The sequence below is a fragment of the Calidris pugnax genome, unplaced genomic scaffold, assembly GCF_001431845.1.
Source record: "Calidris pugnax isolate Ruff unplaced genomic scaffold, ASM143184v1 scaffold44, whole genome shotgun sequence".
Lineage (NCBI taxonomy): Eukaryota > Metazoa > Chordata > Aves > Charadriiformes > Scolopacidae > Calidris > Calidris pugnax.
Genome location: NW_015094506.1, coordinates 28382066 through 28400249, shown reverse-complemented (window position 1 = coordinate 28400249; position 18184 = coordinate 28382066). Strand labels below are relative to the sequence as shown.

At 38.4% G+C, this 18184-nt stretch overlaps 1 protein-coding gene across 23 annotated transcripts in view; it reads left to right on the top strand.

The window, feature by feature from the left end:
• Positions 1–16248, top strand: part of NRCAM (neuronal cell adhesion molecule) — a 158184-nt gene extending 141936 nt beyond the window's left edge. For 13 of the 23 annotated variants that reach the window (XM_014963698.1, XM_014963702.1, XM_014963709.1 and 10 more), the window contains 4 exons: positions 1341–1472; positions 3192–3270; positions 12164–12175; positions 12763–16248. In XM_014963698.1, the coding sequence (XP_014819184.1) occupies positions 1341–1472; positions 3192–3270; positions 12164–12175; positions 12763–13000 (461 nt within the window). In that variant the 3' untranslated portion in view covers positions 13001–16248. Of the gene's footprint in view, positions 1–1340; positions 1473–3191; positions 3271–12117; positions 12176–12762 lie in introns of all 23 variants that reach the window. The other 10 variants (XM_014963715.1, XM_014963701.1, XM_014963710.1 and 7 more) reach the window with 2 other exon arrangements.
• The last annotated feature ends 1936 nt before the right edge of the window (positions 16249–18184 follow it).

The following is an 18184-nucleotide window of genomic DNA, read 5'->3' as shown; positions in this document are numbered from 1 at the left end:
GGGCGAAGCGTGTTGTGCCACGAGAGCTGAGGTATTCACAGCATCCAAAGAGACTGACTGAAGGTCTCAAGTGTAATCTGGTCCTAGTGTGAAGTATCTACTAAGCTGAGATCTGAAGTACTATTGATCCTTACTAAAATAATTTACTGGCTGTGAATAATCCAATACCTTATCTCATAAAGCCAGAAAAGAACAACAAATGCTGAACCAAAATGCCATGTGAGTTACACGTAGGAAGTGTTTTGTATTCCTTATTCATGTGGGAGGATGATCTTTGTCTCTATTTCCCAAAAAGAGAGAGGTCTATTGGGCAACTCTTCATAGAGTTTCAAACTTTTTGGTTTTGGGGCTGGAGGAGAAAATGAAGAATGAACACGATAGGTTTGGATGGATGTCCAGCTTTTCCACTTGATGTCTTCTTCTGTCTGTAGCGCACATCCCTGAATTCTCTCACCCTTCCAACTTTCTCCCAGCAGCAAGTCCTAAGGCTGGTTGCCTGTAGTATGTTTCCAAACAGGGGAGTAGAAAATAAGCTTCACCAGGAAGATCCTCCCACTGTGTTGGAGACCAGCAGGAGGGACGCAGCCCTCTGACCGCACAGATGATTCCTGTCCTTATTAGAGACTGTAGTGTTTCCTGTGTAGTTTGTTTATCATTTATGTCTTAGAGCTACAGGCAGCATTTGGAAAGCAGTAGTGCCAAGGAAAGCCTTCCCAATTGCACTCTGTTAAGTCAAGTCCTCACTAATGCTAAACCGTGGCAATCATAATAAACCGTAGGATGTGGTATGGGTTTGAGGAGAGGAAGAAAACATGATGCTTAATAAGGCTTTAAAGGATGCTTCATTGTTGATTTTTAGTTGAAATTGAATGTTAGGGTCTTGAATAGCCCATCTGTTTTCCCATTTCAGAATAATGGGAGTGCATTAGCTAATGAGTATTGCCTTTTTATTCATTTTGAGAATGCAGTCAACATGTTTGAGTGAATTATAATTTGCAATTTCATTTCAGTAGTTTAATTAATATAAAATGGTTGAGAATAGTTTTGAGGTTTGTGGAAAGCAATGTAGACTATGCACAGGTTTTGCAAAGTAGTTGCTAACCTTAAATGTTGCAAGAATTCTTATATAGTCAACAGTAAGTTCTATGCACGTGTACTTGGAAACATTTTAAATAATCAAAATATTTACAAAATACAGTATTTCTGGTTTTTCAATACTAATTTTCACAGTGAATGTTGTTTCTTAATTAATGAACAGTGTATACAGGCTATTAATTATTTGAATTAGCATAGCATTTAAATGCAGCAAAACATCTCATTTTTCTTCTTTTACTCTCTAGCAATGGCAAGTCGGCAGGTAGACATCGCTACTCAAGGATGGTTCATTGGCCTTATGTGTGCTGTTGCTCTTCTGATCTTGATTTTACTGATTGTTTGCTTCATAAGGAGGAATAAGGGTGGAAAATATCCAGGTATGATGTACAACAATGAGAATAAAAATCATCTACTGGTAATCGATTGAGACAGATCACAGGTTTACTGGAAAATTTACATTTGCTGCTGATTTACATTTACATTGTGTATGTGGTAAATCGGTCTTATCATTTGGTAGGCAGGAGCAATCTGCCTATAGCTAGAAAAACTCAATCCATTCAAGCAAAAGAAAAGTATCTCCTTCATTCCTGGAGGGTCATATTACTACATTACCTCTCCAGAGAGGTTGGAGCTTTGATTGAGATACTTGCTCCTCCTGCCCCCACTTTCTGAAGTGTAATCCAGATGGCTTTAACCCACTAAAATGAGCTGAGTTAGAATTTAATTGATCAGGAAGCATGGAAACACGTATCAGATCATAGCCGCCGTGTAACTTTAATGTACTGGGAATGCATCTCATAGGACAAATCCCTTCATGCATTATTTTGCTTCAAATACATTACCCTCTTCAGAAACTGTTGTCTTCAGCCACTCCATTATTGCAGCCAAATTTTAAGTTACCATCCTTCAGTTAGGCTGGTTTTTCTTCTATAAGTTTTTCTTTAGAAGGGTTTTTGGTTTTAGGGTATTTTTTACTATTAGGTCTAGGAATGGCCAAGTATAATTTGTAATAGTTATAGCAGCTGGATACATTTCAAGGTGTTATGCATTATTGTAATTATAGATTTAGAAAGTATGGTCAGGAATGATTAATATAATTTTAAATAACAGCATATAAGCTAATGATGTACAAATTAAATGTGGAAATTACTAGAGTAAAAGATAAGAGATTGCATGTTGGATTATATAACTGCATCTGCTAAACAAGGGAAAGATTTGAGCAGTAGCCAGAAAAACAGAAATTAAGAGGCAAAGGGAAGAATCATAAAGATAATTCTTGAAGAGAGTGTATTATTTTACTCTGTCAACAACCTTAAAGGAATATATGTCTTCTATAAACATCTGTAGTCTTAAGTATTAGCAGGTTTCTGTGTCAAAGGACACAGTGCTATATAGGTTTTTATAGGGACAAGTTGCATGCGTGGATTTATTCCCACTAGTGAAGGGTGACTAAACCTACAACAAGGATGTGCGAGAGATAAAATTGTGTTAAATTTAGATTCCAGTGTAGGCGGTTTTGCTTTGCTTTTGATCATGTTATAGAAAAGAAGAAAGTAACAGGCCATGCCTATTTTTTCCAGTATTAATAATTCTTAAAATACTATTTTAAGTTCCTCAGAGTCTTAGTGCATGAAATGAAAGCACAAAGTGTACAAATTGACAGTGAACACAAGTGAATCTTATTTCAGTTTTATCAATCAGTATGAGAGGAATATCAAGCGAGAATATGGAGCATGGATAAGTAAAACTAAATTTCTCAGATTTCAATAAACAATAGCTCTATTAATAACATAAGTGAAGAAAGTATTTTAGTAAGATGTTTAACAAAACTTTCTCTTTCGTTCTAGAAATGAAAGGAATTTTTACCAATGCAGAATGTCATACAGTATTTTGCACTTGAATGGAAATAAAATTTGGTAACTAATTAATAGAATGTTCCTTCAAAAGCAAAAATGTAACAGCCTAAGGCACTAGTTCAAAAAATTCTTTTTATTCAAACCACGTTCCTGCCAAATGTGATCAGTTTGAGAAATTAAGGTCTTGAGGTTTCTTGTCTTGCAGTTTCATGATAAAAATTAGTATTTCAAATATTTTAGTGAAGGAAAAGGAGGACGCACATGCTGATCCAGAAATACAACCTATGAAGGAAGATGATGGAACATTTGGTGAATACAGGTGAGCAACTGATGTGGTTTGTCGTGTTCGCTGTTCATATCACACATGTACTGTATATAATATCACACTTATTAATTCAAAACTAACTTTTTTTTCCGTGTTGACAAAGATTCTGTATCCAGTGCTGTATAGAACTCTAGATAGCATTTCAACCACACCATTAGAAAAAAAATTAAACATCCAAGCTTAGAGTAAGCCATTCAATAAGGCAAGATGAAATCCAGATTCAAACACAGTTGTCTCAAAGCGAGGAATGTATTTACAAACCTGATTTTCAGGTAGATAAAATACCAGATACAGTGTCCTTTCAGTTAGGGCCCATTTAGCATTTTGGGTTTTGAAAATACATTCTAATTGATGCCCTAATAATGGTAATCTTGTGTTAAATTGATAGGAAAATAAATGCATTTAAAGTATCTGCTGGTACTAACACCTAATCCAGTAACAAGGAAGTGATGTTATACACAGAGGGGAAGGGATGTCCTACAAGAAAAAACAGATCTCCCTTTCATGTATTTCAGTACAAGATACATAGCAAGCAGCTTCAAAGCATGCAACGCAGCTCTTAGTCCTGACTCTTTTCTTTTGTTGTAAATGCAGTCTTGCTGAATCTCCTGGCATCATAAAAAGCATGCCATGGCAAATCTGTTCATATAACCATTATGAGTATAGTATATTAAATAAGCAGTGTTTTATTTGTTGGGTTTTGATTAGTACAGGAAATAATATCATTACTTTCTAAATATGTCGATACCTTTATATTTTACATGGGTGTTATATTGGATTTTATAGTGCATTCCTATGTCAAAAGCATTGTAAAAACCCTTTATTATTTTGAAGATGTGACATTTGCAAATGTACATAGAAACATCAGTTTTTTCAAGGATGGTCTACTCTGTTGCCATAGCTTCTTCATATAAGAGAAATGTACATCTTGACCTGACTGGACTAGATTTACAGTTCTGAATGCCAAAGAGCAGCTTCTGTTTATTCTTCCTTGATTTTAAAAAAATATGATACTCTTTTCTTAGGTTAATTGGTTCAGAATACTATTTCATTACAGTACTAAGTGCATATGAATTAATTATATTCAGCTGATAAAAGGGGAAGTGTGAAGCAGTGTTTGGAAGCAGAGATAAATAAGTACTGTGTAAGTTTTCCTAGGCGGTCCAGTTCGCATTCTCCTTTACTGCTCCTCTATTTTTCAATACTTGGAACTTTCAGCAGCAGAAACTGACCTTCGTACAGAATTGTACAAATTATATTACCTCAATACATGTTTTCTCAGGCCTAGCATAAGACTGTTCAAGTCTACTTTCATATGTGACCTGTAGGAAGATTTGAATTTATGTCTCCATATTGAAGTGACTTGAGTTAATCTATAGAATCATCTAGTGTTTTATTAAATTACTTTATAATGCATTTATCCACCTTATGTCTGGTGAATATGGACAGATGCATGTCAAGCTTTCATACTTGTTCACATGAAAGAGCTCATCCTATTTACCATGCAAAAACTCCTTTCTAAAATGAATTTCTGTGTAATTAGTCTATATTGGGCTTTCCTCTTTTTTCCTTAGAGACAGGGCAGCAGCAGCAACCAGTCAGATTACAGAAGATATCTTGGCACCCTCTCTGCAGTCCAGCATCACTGCAGTCACTCAGTTCCCAGTTTGTCAGCCTCACATGGCAGTGGTCATGATGCAGTGCTCCTTTGAGGAAAAAGGGTATAGGGTTTCCCTTGAAAAAAAAAGTAATTTTTGAAAAATGTAGGAATTCGAGTATTTTGAACTTTTTTCATCACTTCAGGTCCATGTCTGCTTGGACAGGAAAGAAACTGGACAAGGAAAAGAACAGAAAAGGTAGCTGTGCCAATTCTCCTGAAGCAGACCCTGTCTTTACCAAAGCAAAGTCTGTGAGATCTGACAGATCCAACTTCTTCAGAAGGTCAGGGGATCAATGTTCCAGCACCAGATCAGAGACCTCCTACACCAGGAGGAGGGCTAGGCAGTCTTCAGAGCTTACAAGGGGTAGTTCTGTCTCTGCTTCCCTCTGCCGAGAGGAAAAGAGGTCAGAGGAATGGAAGTGCAGGCATGGCTCTAGACATCATGCTTCTGAGCAACAGATAATGGGGTCGGAGGAGGGCTCAGATTCTCAGGCAGGACAGCCGTCCCCTTTCCAGCAACCCCTCAGCTCCAACTCAATTCGTGGCTCACTGGCAAGGCAGCAGTCTTCTCTGCAGCACTGGTTCAGCCAGACCCCAGACTACAGCTCAGATTCAGAAGACACTCAGAGCTCCTATCACAGGAAGGTAAGACCTTCTACTACTACTCACTTCTCTGAATCTGAAAAGAATTCATTAATGAAATCTGTAATTTTGCCTGAGCTAGCTACAGTCTTAAAAGATGCTTTGACAGCAGCCAGACAAAGTATAACTTCTGTGGCACAGGCTAGGACCCATTTAGTAAGGCATCCCAGGGTACCAATTACAGAAGTTCCAGTGGTTCCTCTAGAAGCAACTGATAGCAGTTCCCAAAATTTTGAGTCTGACCATATGGACGGTTTAAAAGATCAAACAGCCCCTGGGAAGGAGAAATCTGAAGCTGTCAAAGCCTTGGAGGTTGAGTCATCCCCTGAAGATGGGGAGACGTCATCTGAGTCCCCTACAGAAGACGAAGAAGGACCAGATCCTCTGCGTAAGTTTGACATGGAGAATCAGAATTATCTGTTCAAGCGCATAAAAAGAGTGTTAATGCTAAAATCTTCAAAATCTGAATGTGCTTCAGAAGAACTGCTTATCCCATCTGAAGAAGGCAAGGTAGATGCACTTCCTATCCATTCAGAGGTGGAAGATCTTGTCTGTAGGATTTGGGGTAATCCTGAAGCAAAGCATGAAGCCCCAGCAGTCCTACGTAAGCTCTATCCTCTTCCAATGGAGAAAGCTGCTTTGTGGGGGACCTTGCCTCAGGTAGACAGGGCATTGGTTAGTGGTGATTCTGTACTGTCAGTGCCTGCTAATATGGATGCTCTCCCTCAAGATCCTACTGATAGAAAGGTTGAGGAAGCAATCAAAAGATCTTTCAAACTAGTTGCAGCCCAGCTTGGAGTATCTATCTACTGCACTTACGCCTGTAGAGCGTTACTAATATGGTTGGAGAAGGAACGAGCCAGATTCAAAAAGCAATGGGTCCCATCTGGTGCCATGCAGAGGAAACGCAGGCTGTGTAAAATTGCAGCTAATTTTATCCATGATGCAGCTGAGGATTCTCTGAGACTCACGGTTAAAAATATGGCATGCCTCACTGTGGCCTGGAGAGCTATATGGCTACGTCCTTGGACCTCGTCGCTAGATCTAACATGTAAACTGCTGTCCTTACCATACACAGGAGGGAAGCTATTTGGCGAATCCTTGGTCCAGATCATGAAGGATTTCTCAGAACACAAACACTCCTTACATCAGCTGAAGAAGAAGAGCTCTGTTGGAAGCTCTTCATTTTCTTATCCTCCCAAGTGTCTGAGCTCCTTTCGTTCTCCTCCAAAGTTTAAAGGAGGGAAGGGAAAGTATAAGGTCTCACACTCATTTCATGCCAAGTACGAAAGGACATCTCACTTTCAGAGAGACGCCAGACCATCAAGAGGAACTTTCTAAGAACATAGACTGGCTTCCTCCTTTTTCAGGAACTGGGAAGTGTGAAAGACTTGGAAATTTATACTGAATAGATTTCAGTATTTCTGGACAAGTAGGCCCAACACTTAGAAAATTAGTTGTTTAAAAATAAGATTTAAATTATTAAATTACTTTAATCTTAATGACTAATTAAGATCTTCTAGAGAAGTCATAGCTCTCAATTTTAGGAGAGATTTTTGTCACATTCATTTTATAGGCTTCCCAGTATTCTTGGGATGGCATGGACTTGTTTGAAGTTTTGCACTCTTCAACTTTATCTAAGGGAACACCTTCTGCAGAACCTGCCAACATCGCATTTTCCTGCCATATCTATCTAAGGAAGGAAGTAATGCCTCAGGAAACACTGGTGTTTCAGGAACCACAGAATGACCAGGTGCACTATGTTCCTGTGACCAGAGGCACACCTGCACCTTTACATAATAAGGGAAAATAGGTCCTCTGTAGCAAACTGATTTCACTACAATCGCAGTGGTTTCCTGAGTCAGAGAAGACTAAACCAGCAAATTGTGGACAGTCAGTGCATACACCAAGAAACTGCAAGAAATACAAGAAGTACCACAAATGTATGTCTATTTAAATTAAAATTCAAGACTATCTAGAGCTCCTGTTAAGGTCAGTGTGGGTGTATAAATCAGACTCAATTTCCATCCTGGGCCCTAAACCAAGAGAAATGAAGAAGTTATGGCATCTACAGACCTGTGAATTGATGGGGAGGGAGGGACTGCAGGCATGCATTTCTTAGCCAATTTCACAGAAGTATGAAAGGCTAGTGTTTCATGGCAGTCTGCAAGATGTTCTTAGGAAGGTCAAACAGGACAAGGCAACTGCAGTAGCAGGACTACTAGTGTGGTAACACAGGATGTTTGCACATTTTGTTGAACTATTTTGCCTCTTTTCTTCAACATTTTTGACACACACAATATTTTGCCTAGAAATTTTGGGGTATTCTAAGAGAGACTTTCCGGAAATGGTTGGTGGAGAGTTCTGATGTTGCTGGATAATATATTACTCTTCCTTCTTGTTCCGGGTTAATTAACAATGAGAATACAGTTTTTAACTACAATAGTATTTTTTTTCTCTTCTAGTTACTGAAGTTTTATAGCTGCTTAGGGTGTTTCCAGGGGGACCTAGCAATGATTTGTGCCCAGCACCGCAATTCTAAGCTTGGTCCTTTCTAGCGCGAGAGATAATGTCAGTGGACTGCCTGCAGAATTCTTGTCTCTGAATAGTCCAGTTGGATTTGGCAGTGGTCTTACTGCGTCCTCATTTACACACACATGCTTTCTTTGACAGTTCCTATTTTTATTCTTGAACATCCGTGTCGCTACTTTTTAAATCAGTGCTTTGATTTCCCTTTGTATAATTTTCTACCAGAAATAGCAAAGGTGGAAAGTTGGTTGAATTATACTCGAGCAGATTTTTCTTTAAAATTTTGACGAGGAGAGAGTCAGGTTCTCTGACTAACAACAGTTTTTTCAACCCATTGCCTTTTAAAGCCAGAGTTTAATCTCCCCGTTTTCCCAGCTTCTGCCAGGATTGAAGATTGAGTATTATAGAGATGCTAAAGAAAAACAACTCAGAAAACTAATATAGATGTTCTTATATCTTAGCTAGATTAGGAATAGTAAAATGTTCTGAGTTTTGGATTGACACAGGTGCATAAGTGCATAGGGAAAGCATTTTTCATCTGCATAGCCCTGTCAATTTAGGAGCATGAGCAGAAACCTGTTAGGTATTGGGGCAGAGGTTTTCCTGGAGCGTGCAGGGAAGCTGCAGTGTAAGATATTTCTGTGGCTTTATGTGACTGCTTATACTTAAACATTTCTAGGCTGTTGACCTGAGGGCACAGAAAAAGGAATTTGCTGCCAACAGTTTTCATCTTCTGCATCCTCTTTCTGCGTCCCGTAGCCCAGACTGCTTTACCCATTTTGTTTGTTTTATGTTGCCTTTCCTCTGACAGTTGTGTTACAAGGAAAAGTAGTATATTGCTAACCATATATTGAGTCTTTTTGCATGTCCATGAATGTGGCAAAGTTTAGTGGGAACTAGTTGCCTGCTGGACTGCAGAGGCACCGTAAAACTGTCTTCCCCATTCTGACTGGTTGCTGCATGTACCCATATCTAAGGAAGAAAAATTGAAAAGTTGAAAGAAGAAAGGAGATTTCAAGGTACCTATTTCTTTCAATAACTGATGAGCTTGTGAAATGGAAGTAATTCTTATATTTTTAAAAGTTTGTACTTTGCACTTACACGTTATTGTCACCTGCATACTTCTTCATATCTCTTAATCATTAACTGCCAGTTTGCTATGTGTTTCATTAAACTAAGAAGAAAAAGAAACATGTATTCACGTATTAGCAATCATTTTTGAAAAAATATTCAAATCATGCTTTCAGAGTATGCTTTAACATGAAACACTGTTCTTACTAAAGGGCAAGAAATGTGTGTGGTACATATCAGTACTTAACAAAAAGACTGGTACATATCACTCTTCACTGAGCAACATTGATTCCATTCTAAAAAGTAGCAGTATAGAATTCATTTGTAAGACAACAAATAGTAAACGTATCCCTAGACTTAACTTTCATGGCTGTCTGATCTAAATATAAAATTCATATGTAAAACCTCTTGTTTTGTTCCCTCCCAGTATTCACTGTCTTACTATTAATTGTTTACATGGCACATTTCAAAAACTTCTTCAGTTTTCCACTGTAATTTTAGTCAACCTAATTTGTACTTTATTTTTCATTATTTCAAGATACTACAACAGGCTAGTATAAAAGATATCAAGTAAAATCATAAACAAAAACTAAAACGAATTATGATCTATCCTGGTCGCATTTTGAAATAGTTTTATGAACTACTCCAAGCAAGATTACTGAATCTTGCAGTTACTGTATCAAAATTTATGGCTTTAACATGTTTTTGCAATATAATATTATATATCCTACAGCCTAAAGTGTTCTGTAGCTCTTTGGGCATCCATATTCACTGTGCAATTCAGTGGCTTTGGCAGTTTGCTTCTTGGCAGCAAAGAGAAAATACATTCATTTCCCAAGAGCACCAGGGTCCCTTCTCTGTTTTTCCCCTCCAGGGTTACAGAAGTGCTGTCCAAAACATCGATGTCTTCACTTTTTTGCTTTCTCTCCTGCTTGTTGTTTTGCTTTTTATTCCTCGGTTTCTTTCCCTTCCACCCAAAACATTCTGCTCATCTAATAGAAGAGTCCTAATCCAGTTTGATACAGGATAAATGGTACCACGGCATATATTTCCTTTTCCTGAACAAGGAGTGGGAAACACCCTGGATAATCCCTCATCTTTTTCTGCTGCCAGAATCGTGGCAGAACTTCTTTCATATAGTGCAATATGGGAGGGAATTCCCAGATTCAGGTTTGATATTTGCATCTGCTGTAACCATGCTCTTACCCCAGTGCCCACCTCTGTGCAGGTGTTGACTCCTAGGTATATCTGCAGTTTCGTTTGGTCTTAATTATACAGACAGTAGAATCTATGTCCTTACTAAAATATAGAAGAATCACAGACACAATGCAACCAAACTGTGTAAGAGCCGAACTTCCCATAACCAGATTTACCTAGGTTATAAATGAAAATAGAGTTTTCTATTAAACACAAACATGTGGGTATTTTTAATACAGCGATGGTGTATCATTTGTTTAGTGTATATTCCAGCCTAGTGTATTACACCGGATAAGGTCACGCTTTAGAATATTTGTGCAGAGTTTCCGGACCAGTTGAAATATGGTGCAAATGCAGTTTTAATTTCCTTTCATTCCTACATATTACAGTGTAAGCAATTACAGAGCTCCTCATCTAAAATTAAACAGCAAACCATATGTGCAGTGTTCTTTACTAGATGCTGTTACGCAGAAAGCATAACACTGCAGTCATTCTTTGGGAAGAGGACCTCGTCCTACTTCAGAGTGAGGGTCTGGTGTGGCCTGTTGCAGTGACTCTGATGCCCTCTGAGGAGGGCAATGGAGAAACTGCCAGTGATTTCTAAATACTTGAATCTATCTTCAGCCTTTTAAATACAGGGTCACTCCATAACGAACTCTCTCCAGTAATATCTCTGTAATCTGCTTGTGTTTGCAGTGCTATAAACGTTTGCACTTTGCTGCTGGGTGCTTGACGTTTCGGAGTAGCTTTCTTCTAGATGTTACTACTCTATATGTTTGCAGTATCAGTGAGCACAGGAGGTCAGCAATACGATATTTATCCTCATGCCATGTACTAAAAACAAAGTCAAGACTGATACAGTCAAGATTAGAGTTTTTGTCTTTGGGTATTTCAAACATGAAGATTTTCTTATATGTTAATAAGACAGATATTCCTACCATTTCGTTCTTGTGTATGCATAGAAGAATAAAATTTCTAGTATGCTTTTTCTGTAATTATGGAATGTGGTAACTTGGAATCTTCCGAAAAAGGTGATGAGATGAGGAGAAGCAGCTTGACAGAAAATTGTTGTAATGGTTTTCTAGCAATAGTGAAATATTCTCAACAGGGCATTTGTTAGCTAACAGTATAATCTGTGTGACCTTGTATGGGCTATATAGATATGGTTTCTCTGGATGTTCAAAGATATTCGTTAGAAAAAAAGATGAAAGTATAATTATTGGAAGAACTAAGGTATTTGTTTTTAGGAATTACATAGTTAAAATAATTTGCTGAATATATATTCAGTTTTTACTTGGAAATGCTTTAGAGCTGCTGCCGAAATCTTCGTTTTGAAACTGAATTGCAGTGTAAAGGATTCTGAAAAGAGCCCAACTACATCTATTTCATGAAATACAAGTTTACCACAGCTGCAGATTTATTTGGGGATTCTGATGGTGCTGCAGCTTTTCCACTGACAAGGGAAAGACAACAGTATTCTGCTACAGGGATCTCTCCTCCCTGCTTTTCTTTCCTTTCCTTTTTCTGTCTCCAGCTCACCATCATGATGTTACCGGTTATGGATTAGGATAAGGAGGTTGATCTGATAAGTAGTGAAAAGAACTAAGCATGCTCTTAACTGTAGCTACTATAAGATTGTTGCTTTACCTGTATACAGTAAATGTTTTAGCAATTTTAAGAGCAAATTATTACTGATAAAATACTGATCACTATCAGGATATGGACTTTGCTTTTCTTCTTAGGCTGTTTTCATTTGTTTCTTCTGCACCCTTTTAATGGAATATGTAGGTCTCTTGAAAGGTAAGGTTGAAAATTGCAAGTCTGGCCTGCATTATGTAACAAATTATTTGAAATGCAGTACTTTTATTTTCTTTATACTAGTAAAGAAAATTGGTATATTTCATTTAACCAAATTCATTCTTCATTCATGATCAAGGAGTCAAAGAAATTAAGAAGTTTAACAGACTAACTTCACGACACATCATAAGCTTGTTACTTTGGAGAACCCAAAAATTATTTTTTTATAACTTTACAACCCACTTTTTAATGCTTGCAGTTGCATCTAAATTGCTTCCAAGCAAAGGGCACAAATCTTATCATTGAAAAGTCATGCACGATGAGGGAAAAAAGAAATAAAGAGAAACAAAAAAATAAACCACACACCCCCCCCTCCCTCCACTGAAGACATTCTCTGTTTAAACCATTCCTACACCATGTATTCATGTCAACTGCATCATATTGATCTGCCTCTACAATGTGATGTGGGTTTACTAAAGGATTCTAGGGCTGCACACGTGCTTTTTATAAACTCTGCATGCATGGCTGATTTTTGTCTTAATATATAATGCATCAGTTAATTCCTTATGTTTGTTTGTTTGTGTCTCCAGCGATGCAGAGGACCATAAACCTCTAAAAAAGGGAAGCCGGACACCTTCAGACAGAACTGTGAAAAAAGAAGACAGTGATGATAGTTTAGTTGACTATGGAGAAGGTGTAAATGGTCAGTTCAATGAGGATGGCTCTTTTATTGGACAATACAGTGGTAAAAAAGAGAAAGAACCTGCTGAAGGAAACGAAAGCTCTGAGGCTCCTTCTCCTGTAAATGCCATGAATTCATTTGTGTAACCAGAGAACTCGGTCCCCTTGTATCTTCAGTTTGTTTAAAGCACTTGTACATCCTCCTTCTCATACTATGAACATGCAGGTAACGGGGCGCCTCACCACGAGATGTTTATGCTATGAGAACATGCAGGGCGATACAATCACACAGCATCATGACACATTAAGTGGTATGTTAGTACAACTCAAAATACAAAAGTCAAATTTTGTTCAAAACTTGGGTATTTTTACTTTTTTAGAAGGAACTGACACAAACAGTAACATCGACTTCTAATTTTGTTTCCTGTTGAAAATACAGTGTAATGCATGGAAAAAAAAAAAAAGCTCCACAATTCACAAATGATTTCGTGTACACTCTAAAAACATGGTTTGACGATTTGTTCTGCAGTCCTCAGCTGAATCCCTGGGTATGAATTCCGTTTTCATTGTCAGAGTGTTATAGTAGTATTATATAGAACTTCAATGTCTTTGTGGACATTGTTGTGAAATTGGTGACTTAATGTCTAGCTATCATATGTCTTTTTGCAAGACAGTTAGGAACAGTATGTACAGTATATAATTGCTAAATGATTTAAGTATGACACTTGCATTTGCTGATGCTTAATGAGACCCTATTATCTGCTCTTTGCTCCTATTACTTCATAGCCTTTTTAATCTATCGAGTATTACAGCAGTACAGTGTTCTATTTTTACATCAAAACACATTGGATTGATTTTAGGGCATAAAAGATACGCATTGCAATGCATTTTGGAATTTGTACAGTCACTGAAAGAAAAACTTTAAAATAAGAGAAAATATTCCAGAAAACACAGGGCAAAATACATTCAGTGCCTTTATACAATATGCATTCCATAATGCGCTGTACCTCTAAATCAGTTGGTGCAGTAAACTGTGATTAGCGGACTACTGTCATTGCCAAATAAAATGAAAATGTGCAGAAAAAAAAAAGTGTTGTGAAACTGTTGTGCTAAAAACGGAAGGTTTTAAATCACACAAAGAAGAGTATGATTTTTTTCCTTTTAAAAATAAAATAAATGCTTTCTAGACAGTTACAGCACAACATGTTTTCATGGCCTTAGGAGATTTAAAAAAAAAAAAAAAAACCACAACAAAATACAACCAGAATTAAATTATTTACTAATATAGCAAGGTATAAGCTCTTGTAAAATAAACGAATCGTTAAAAAACCAAACCAGCCGAGTCCAGCAGCGCGACCGCATTTCCCTCTGTGTCCCGGCCTGCTGGGTGTGACAGCTCTGTCACTATCTGCACCCGGAGCAGGGGGGGTCACCGCTCGCAGCCACAGAACCCCATCTGACAAGTGCTAATACGGTTGTAGTGGTAAAGGATTGCCATTATCCGTTATGAAATTATTTTCTCGCATACTATATCAATCAAATGTTTACCTCCAAATATAAATTTTTATAACAACCTATGGTTGAAGGAATGCTCAGTTTCATTTGCCAATAAATTGGTTTTTCATAACTTGCATCAAGTTTAATTTTAAGTAAGCTTTTTATATGTAGATATTTTGTTGAATTTGTAAATACACTTAAAGCGTAGATGCTATATGCTTCTAGGTGTTACAGACAAATAAAACAAGAAAGCTTATGTTGTACTGTGTAAGAAGTACTATAGCCAATGGTATGCATGGTATTTTAAAGCATCTACTTCAATTTCTTTTTTTTCTTTTTTTTTTTTTGGCTGTGAAGACGAAATAGTGAACTGTTCTGCTTATTTACTGCAGATTCCTAATTGAACCATTCAGAGTTGTTGCCAGTGCATTGCATTAGTCCACAGTACACCTTGCAGCTTTCATGTATATATTTTAGGTAGAGCACAACTGAAATAATCACAGCTGTGAGCTTGCTGTAAGAAGCTTCTTTTGCACCTTTGAGCTTTCCATTCATCAGTTTTCTTAATGGGAACCGAAATAAGAAATGAATTCTACAAACACGACTACAAAGCACAAAGAGAACTTTTCTTAATAAGATTTGCCAATGGTTTTGGTAAAAGAGAAATATAATTTTACTCTTATTTAATTGTAGATGCTGAATTATCTGTGCATGTGGGGGTAAACATACAGGCTCACTTCTGTAATAGTGCAACAGATTTTGTATTAAAAATAAATGTGGTTTTAAAATTTCACTGTTTGTTCTGTTTACACTAAAAATTGCATCTGATTCACCATGTAATTAAGGATTCAAAGCAGAAAAAAGCCTGAAACAACGCTGGCAGAAGTTCCCATGGTGTTACGGGACTTTATGTTCTGCAACCAAGTTGGTGGCAGAAAGTTGCGTATCTTTTCGTGCTACCATTTGAAAAAATGTGCACTTGTCTGACTATTTCCTGTTGAAATCTCCTGCTTATTTACATGTTGCTTCCATAGATGCTTTATTTAGTTGTATTTCTGCAAAGAAAAAAAAATGAAACAGTCATGTTCCATACCTGCAAGAGTGAATAAGAGAAAATAAGAATGTTTATTCCGAGTTAAGAGCCTTCAGGTAGGATCCCAAATCAGGATTTTGTGTCCTGAATGAATTACCTGACATAAAAATTCTGGGTGCTTGTTTTAAACACTACATGAAGTGAGGGAATTTTAAATAACATCTTTTACAGTACGCAAAATCCATTGCAATGCTCTTTTCATATCTTGTCTATTCTGTGTATGAACGGAAACAGACTGGGCAGGAGGGGCCGCTGCTCTGCAGAGGAGAGCCATGGCTTCCAAGAGGTCCAGATGCTTCGGGAGGTACCTCAGAAAGTTGGTGTTTGGCCTTGATGCTGCAAAGAGGGATTTTATCGCTGAGTCGGAAGCCATTCTGTCAGCCCTCCGAGCCACTGGTGTGCGACTGGGAACCCCTGGCTATTCCAGCTTCTCTCATCTGCAGAGTCTCAGTTCTGGCACCTTCAGTTACTGGCCTACCTATTTTTTTCTGTCCAGGTACCTGTTGATTTTTCCAGCAATATGCGTTGACTGGGAGATATGAAATACAGCTGTTTCTGTTTTGATTAAAGAATAATTCCTGAAAAGAGGAGTCTGAGTTCCCTGGGCTTTGTTGGGACAAAAAGATGGCAGACGATAACCATTTTTGGAGACACACGTACGTTCTTTGTGCATGTTCCCCAAAGTGTACTGATACGTATAGTTGCTAAATTTTCCTTTGAGTGATATACCTTTGCTTTTGGTTTTATTCTCACTGAAGTGATTGTATAAACCCAGAGGGAATTAAAGAGGATACCCCAACAGTAATTTTTCTTGTAATCTTCTATTCTTGCATTGTTCCTAGGAAAGTGCGGTTTCCTTGTGGCAAAGTGGCAGAAGATTTGGGAACCAGATTGTCTTCATACACTGTCTGGCCCGTGTTAAGACAGAACCTATAGAAAAAATATATGAAGAAATAGACAGTGTGGAAGCATTTCCTTCTCTGAAAGAAGAATTAGGGAGAAAGGCAGGAAGAGGAGGAGATTTTGGTAATTCCTGAAAAGTAATGGTCCTTTGTTGTGTTTCTGTCCCCCTCCACTCCCTGAGGAAAGACCCATTTCAGAGAGCTGGTATCGCAGGAAGATGGAAATAAGTGAATGTGCTACTTGTAGGAATCTGCCCCCAGATGATGCCCCCTGGAGTGCAAATAAATCCAACGGGCCATCATTTTTTAATTCTGGAGGGATCTCTTGCTGCTCTTTGTGAAAATGTTGTGACCAAACTGTCAGGATAGATACACGTCAGCAGGACTTTGACAGACAGTAGATGGGATCCGTCATGACTGTAAGCAAGGAGGAACAGTGTGATCCTTGTGATCTCACGACTTGGTGATAAAAGTATACACAAAAGTCCTTACTGTGCTCACAAGTGGGTGAGCAGGTAAAAAATTCAGATCATTTTTAATAAGTGAAAGGTGGATCCTTCAATTGGGGTTGGAGTTTGCCCGACTGTGAGTTTGGCAGCGCTGGCTTCGTCCCCCAGGGAGGCCCCGCAGGATGCAGTTGAAGGCAGCTGGCGAGTGACAGGTTTGCATATGGTATGAGTTGGAGGGTGAGGCAGGGCAGGAGATGGCTCCTGTCACCGGCACCAGCAGCCTTTCGTCCCATTTTCCCTTACCCTGAGGCGCTCGGGGAAAATAAAGAAGTTTAGAAAAAAGCATGGTTCCCCTGCCAGCTGAAAAAAAGCACACGGCGTCACGTTAAAATCTAAGCTGCTGCTGTAAATTGGATTTAATTACGCCTGGGGTTTTATTCCTTTTTGGATGTAAGTGGAGGAGAAATGCCCCGTCCCCCGCCTGTCGTGTTGTACGGTTTAGACAGGCTAATTCTGATGCCTGATTTCTGAAGAAGTGCTAGGTCTCGTGCCGCGTTAGGGAATGAACTGCATTTACCTCTGATAATAAAGTAGGCTCAATGCGTAGCTTCTGGAGGGTGCGGCCCTAATTCCCAGTCCATGGGCCGTTGAAGAGGGACACTCTGGTCCTGGAACCCAGCATCTTCTCTGACAATGACAGCGCCCGCTCCATACCCTGCTCTGCCTTGTGTTTGCAAAGATCTCGAGTGCTTCAAGATTTCATAGGACCAAGGGGGCAAACTAAGTTTTGTAATGGCAGGATTCAGAACATACTGCGAGTGGATGGTCTGCGGGATCTCTGCTGCTGCGAGGGAGGCCCTAGGGGCACCCCGGCACGGAAAGTCAGCCTGTCTGGCACGGGCAGAAGAAGAGGGAGCAAAAATGAAACTGTTGGGGCAGAGAAGTGAAAGACAAAAGTCATGATATTTGAGGTTTCCTTTAAAGAACCAGCTATGGAGGTGGCTGGCCTCAAGGGAAATTTTTATTTTATTTTATTTTATTTTTTGACGTGAGAGGCAGCCCAGTCTTTAAATCATTAGCATTTAAAAATAAGAATTGACCACTAGGGGGAAGTCACAGTTGTTGGTTTGTAGAAGCCCAGGGAAACTGGTACTGAAAGAAACACATTTCAATTCACATCCCATGTAAATGCAGATATATATACACATATAAAAAACCTATACGAATTTATATATAAAAGTATATATAAAGTAGTGGCTAATAAGAATAAGACACAAGTTCATAACGATTTGCTTGTTTCACAAAAAGCAATAATGTTATTTGCATAAGCAAGAATATTAACGACCTTATTCTAATTCGCCTGTTTGTCATCATGATCATAAATCACAGG